We start from the raw sequence: 4,236 nt of genomic DNA, 5'->3' as shown, positions 1-4,236 counted from the left end.
ATATTTATTTGAAATCTGGCACTCGGGAGAGGAGATTTTGAATAGGACCAATAAAAATTACACTGTTAATTATTTATACAGCTCGGGAGAGTGTATAATTTTAACAGAGCTTTTAAAAAGAACATTATTTTGTGATAGACCACTGCGATAAATTCTTAATAGGGATATTGAAATTTAATTGTAGTTGATAAAAATTATTTGTTGATCGGGAGAGGGAAATAATAAACTTAAGTGTTCTTGGCTATTAATTGATTGGAATTCATGAAGATTAATTAATTAGGATTGATTGTTGTTGAAACCAGGTGAAATCTAAGCCTCTAGACCATTATTCTCTGATTGATTATTTCTGCGAGTTGTGTGCGTGCTATAAAAAACATCTTGATTATTTTTATTTATTGCGAATTTCTAAAATATTGATTTTCTAGATAAATTTTAGACTATTTTAATTACAAGTACTGTATATTTTCATTTTATTCCCTGTGGGATCGATATCTGATTTTATCACTATATTAAAACTTGACACTCGTACGCTTGCGAGTATTTTTCACAACAAGTTTTTGGCGCCGTTGCCGGGGAGTAAATTTTGATTATTTTTTATTCTTGTTACCAATTAGTCTAGATTTTAATTTAGAGTATTTTTTTATTTTTAAGTTACTAATTGATTTTTTCTTATTTTTAATTGCAGTCTATGCGACGATCTCAAAGTGCAAATTCTCTACTTTTTGATCCGGAGATCGAACGAACTGCACGTGCTTTAAGAAAAGCTAGAAGAGAAGAAATTGAAAGAATGGCTGAAGAAGAAGCACAACAAGCTCCCTTGGTGCCAATCAGAGATCACTTCAGGCCAACGATCCAGGCTCACTATTCTGGAATCGCTCGAGGAACTATCAACGCCAACAATTTTGAGCTGAAGCCGGCGTTGATCAACATGGTTCAACAGAACCAATTTAATGGGAGCGCCACTGCTGATCCTCACCTACACCTACGCACCTTTTTGGAGATAACCGATACGATAAAAATTAATGGTTTTTCTGAGGATATTATACGCTTACGCTTGTTTCCTTTTTCTCTCAAGGATCAAGCAAGGAGTTGGTTGCAGTCACTGCCGCTTGGAAGCGTCACTATTTGGGAGGGCATGGCAGAAAAATTTCTTGCGAAATATTTTTCTCCTGCCAAAACCACCCAACTGAAGATAAAGATCAGCACTTTCCGGCATATGGACACTGAACAGCTATACGAGGCGTCAGAAAGGTACAAAGAATTACTTATACGTTGTCCTAACCACAATTTTGCAGATTGGGAACAGATCGAGTGGTTTTACAACGGACTGAATGCGCCTACGAGGATGAATGTGGATTCTGCGGCTGGAGGTACTATATTTGCAAAGGACCATGTACAGGCCTATGATATGCTGGAACAGATGACGATCAACAGTTTTCAATGGCCATCTGAGCGTATGGGAGTAAAGAAGCCAGCTGGAGTGTATGCAGTGGATCCTCTCACATCCATCACTGCTCAATTATCTGCACTGACTACACAGGTAGCTGCATTGAATAAAGTGAGTGTTACAGAACCAGCAGGTGTTCCGGGTGCAGTGGATGAATCTCACTATCATGAACAAGCCCAGTACATAAATCAGAGAGGTTATGGAGGCTATCGAGGTAACCCTGTCCCAAATACTTATCATCCTAGCTTGCGTAATCATGAAAATTTTTCGTATGCTAACAATAGAAATGTGTTGAATCCTCCGGGGTTAAATGAAAACAAGGATGAGGGTAAGCAGTCTTTGGCGGATATTGTTAGTACCTTTTTGCAGGAATCAGGTAAGAGAATGGCGAGAACTGAGTCTCGCCTTGACAGCTTGGAGACGCACATGGCCAACATGGGTGCTGTATTACAATCCATGAAGACTAGCATTAGGCAGTTGGCAAATGCCTTGAAGGATAACAACAGAGGGCAGTTTCCAAGCAACACTGAAGTAAATCCGAAGGAACAGTGCAATGCTATCATGTTGAGTAGTGGAAAGCAAGTAGATAGAGAAGAAAGCCAGCCATCTGAAAGGACTGAGAAAGCTGTAGTTGAAGAGAAGGAAGTCGAGAAGAAGGAGCCTGAACCTGAGCAGAAACCGATGTACAAGCCTTCACTGCCATATCCGCAGAGGTTCAAGAAGAAAGCTGTAGATGAGCAGTTCTCCAAATTCTTGGAGATTTTCAAGAAGATTCATATCAACATCCCCTTTGCTGATGCTTTGGAGCAAATGCCGAATTATGCGAAGTTCATCAAGGAGGTGATGTCCAAGAATAGGAGGTTGCTCGAGAATAAAGTTGTGAATCTAACAGAAGAATGCAGTGCGGTGCTTCAAAAGAAGATGCCACAGAAGCTTAAGGATCCAGGGAGTTTTACTATTCCTTGTTATATTGGTGGTTCACATTTTACTACTGCACTTTGTGATTTAGGGGCCAATATTAACTTAATGTCATTATCTATTACAGGGCCTTGGAGTTGGGAGAGATGAAATCTACTATGATTTCGTTGTAGTTGGCGGATCGGAGCATTACTTACCCACTAGGAATTGTTGAAGATGGTCTAGTTAAGGTGGATAAATTCATCTTCCCAGCGGATTTTGTGATTTTGGATATTGAAGCGGATCATGGTACTCCGCTGATTTTTGGATGACCGTTTTTGGCTACTGCTGATGCCAAAATAAATGTCAAGAAGAGTGAATTGTCGATGGGTGTGGAAGACGAAAGAGTAATTTTTAACATATTCATGAAGACACCTAGTCCACCCATTGAAGAATTGTGCTTAATCGAGCCGGTGGTAAAGTTGGAAGGTCGTCAAAAAGCAGATATCGCGGGTGATTTATCAAAGAAGAACACGCCAAATTCAACAACGAAAGCCACGAAAAAGAAAGAAAAATTTAAAAGGCGGTTCGTGAAATTTATTTGGCGTGTGAAAGAGAAAAGGAAGACTTAAGACCGGTGAAAGTCGGGCTGACGACTATAAACCAAGCACTTTTTTGGAGGCAACCCAAATTTTTTGATTTTTTATTTCTTTTCTATTTTTTTATTTTTTTATTTTTTTTTATTTTATTTTGTTAATCAGTTAATTTTTGTTTTTTAAATGCATTGTTGGAAATTTTGGAGGCCTAATATTTAAAAATTTTTGAATTTTTTCAGGATTTTGGTAGTCTGGCAGTGGCTTATGCGCGCTCGCCCAAGATTTGAGGGCGCCCGCTCAAGATTGGGAGTTGATAACAGAGGCTCATGTGCGCCCGCGCACACTCTACGCACTGAAGTCATACCAACCGCGCTTCACTAAGCGCTATCGCACTTACAACCAGCGCTACCTAAAGCGCTATCGCGCTAGGAGAACCATGCGCCAACTCGCTCACCATTAGTGCAACTTCAAGAGCTAACGTGCCACCCAACCGCGCAGCCTGTTGCGCTATCACGCTATCCCCAACAGCCTTTCCCATAGCGCTATCGCGCTCAACACTATGCGCAAAGGCCATGCTCATCTGCGCCTCTTAAAGCACTATCGCGCTCCTTAGTTCCCATCAGCGCATCATAGTGCAGATCACCACACCTCCAGCTGCTACTCCTTAATGCAGCAACACCTCCATGCGCCTTGCACTTCCAGTAGCTTCCCATTCCTTGTTCTAATTAACTCCACAATGCATCAACCATGTGATATCATGTTCTTGCAGTGAACCTTGAACCGAGTAACATATAGCATACACTTCATGACAGCTCCTCCAAGCTGTCCAACATCATGCAAGATCGACCATCTGAAGCTCGCCATGCCTCGCACTCTTCCTTCTTCCTCTATACATGAAACATTTTATGCTTGCTTGCTTTGGGCTTTATTTTGTGTCTTTATCGTGTGCATGTCTCCTTTTCAGGTTAATAGGTGTTCATGTTGTTGCAAATCACCTCCTCCCATGGTCGCTTTCTAATGGTGCTATACATGTTGCCAATTTTTTCTATTCATGAAGATGATGATGACGCCGGGTACTGATGCTCGGTGACGAAGGTATGAGTCCCTTGTTCTTTTTATTTATTTTTAATCATTAGGGACAATGATTACATTAAGTTTGGGGGGGGGGGGGGTGAATCAATGTTTGAATTAGTTGGTTGGTTGATATTGTAGTTGAATATTATGTGTGCTTTATAGATAAAATTTTTGTTTGAGTTTAGGAGTGTTATTTGAATTGAATTGAGTCGAGAAAGAATT

The 4,236-nt window shown here is 40.4% G+C and overlaps 1 protein-coding gene across 1 annotated transcript; it reads left to right on the top strand.

The window, feature by feature from the left end:
• Positions 1–1,264: 1,264 nt before the first annotated feature.
• On the top strand, positions 1,265–4,008 carry LOC140871266 (uncharacterized). Its single transcript, XM_073273697.1, has 2 exons — positions 1,265–1,661; positions 3,905–4,008. Exons 1-2 carry the CDS (start codon positions 1,346–1,348, stop codon positions 3,907–3,909), a joined length of 321 nt encoding a protein of 106 aa, XP_073129798.1. The 5' UTR covers positions 1,265–1,345; the 3' UTR covers positions 3,910–4,008.
• The last annotated feature ends 228 nt before the right edge of the window (positions 4,009–4,236 follow it).

The sequence above is a fragment of the Henckelia pumila genome, unplaced genomic scaffold, assembly GCF_033568475.1.
Source record: "Henckelia pumila isolate YLH828 unplaced genomic scaffold, ASM3356847v2 CTG_461:::fragment_3, whole genome shotgun sequence".
Classification (NCBI taxonomy): Eukaryota; Viridiplantae; Streptophyta; class Magnoliopsida; order Lamiales; family Gesneriaceae; genus Henckelia; species Henckelia pumila.
This window is presented reverse-complemented; position numbering and strand designations above follow the sequence as displayed.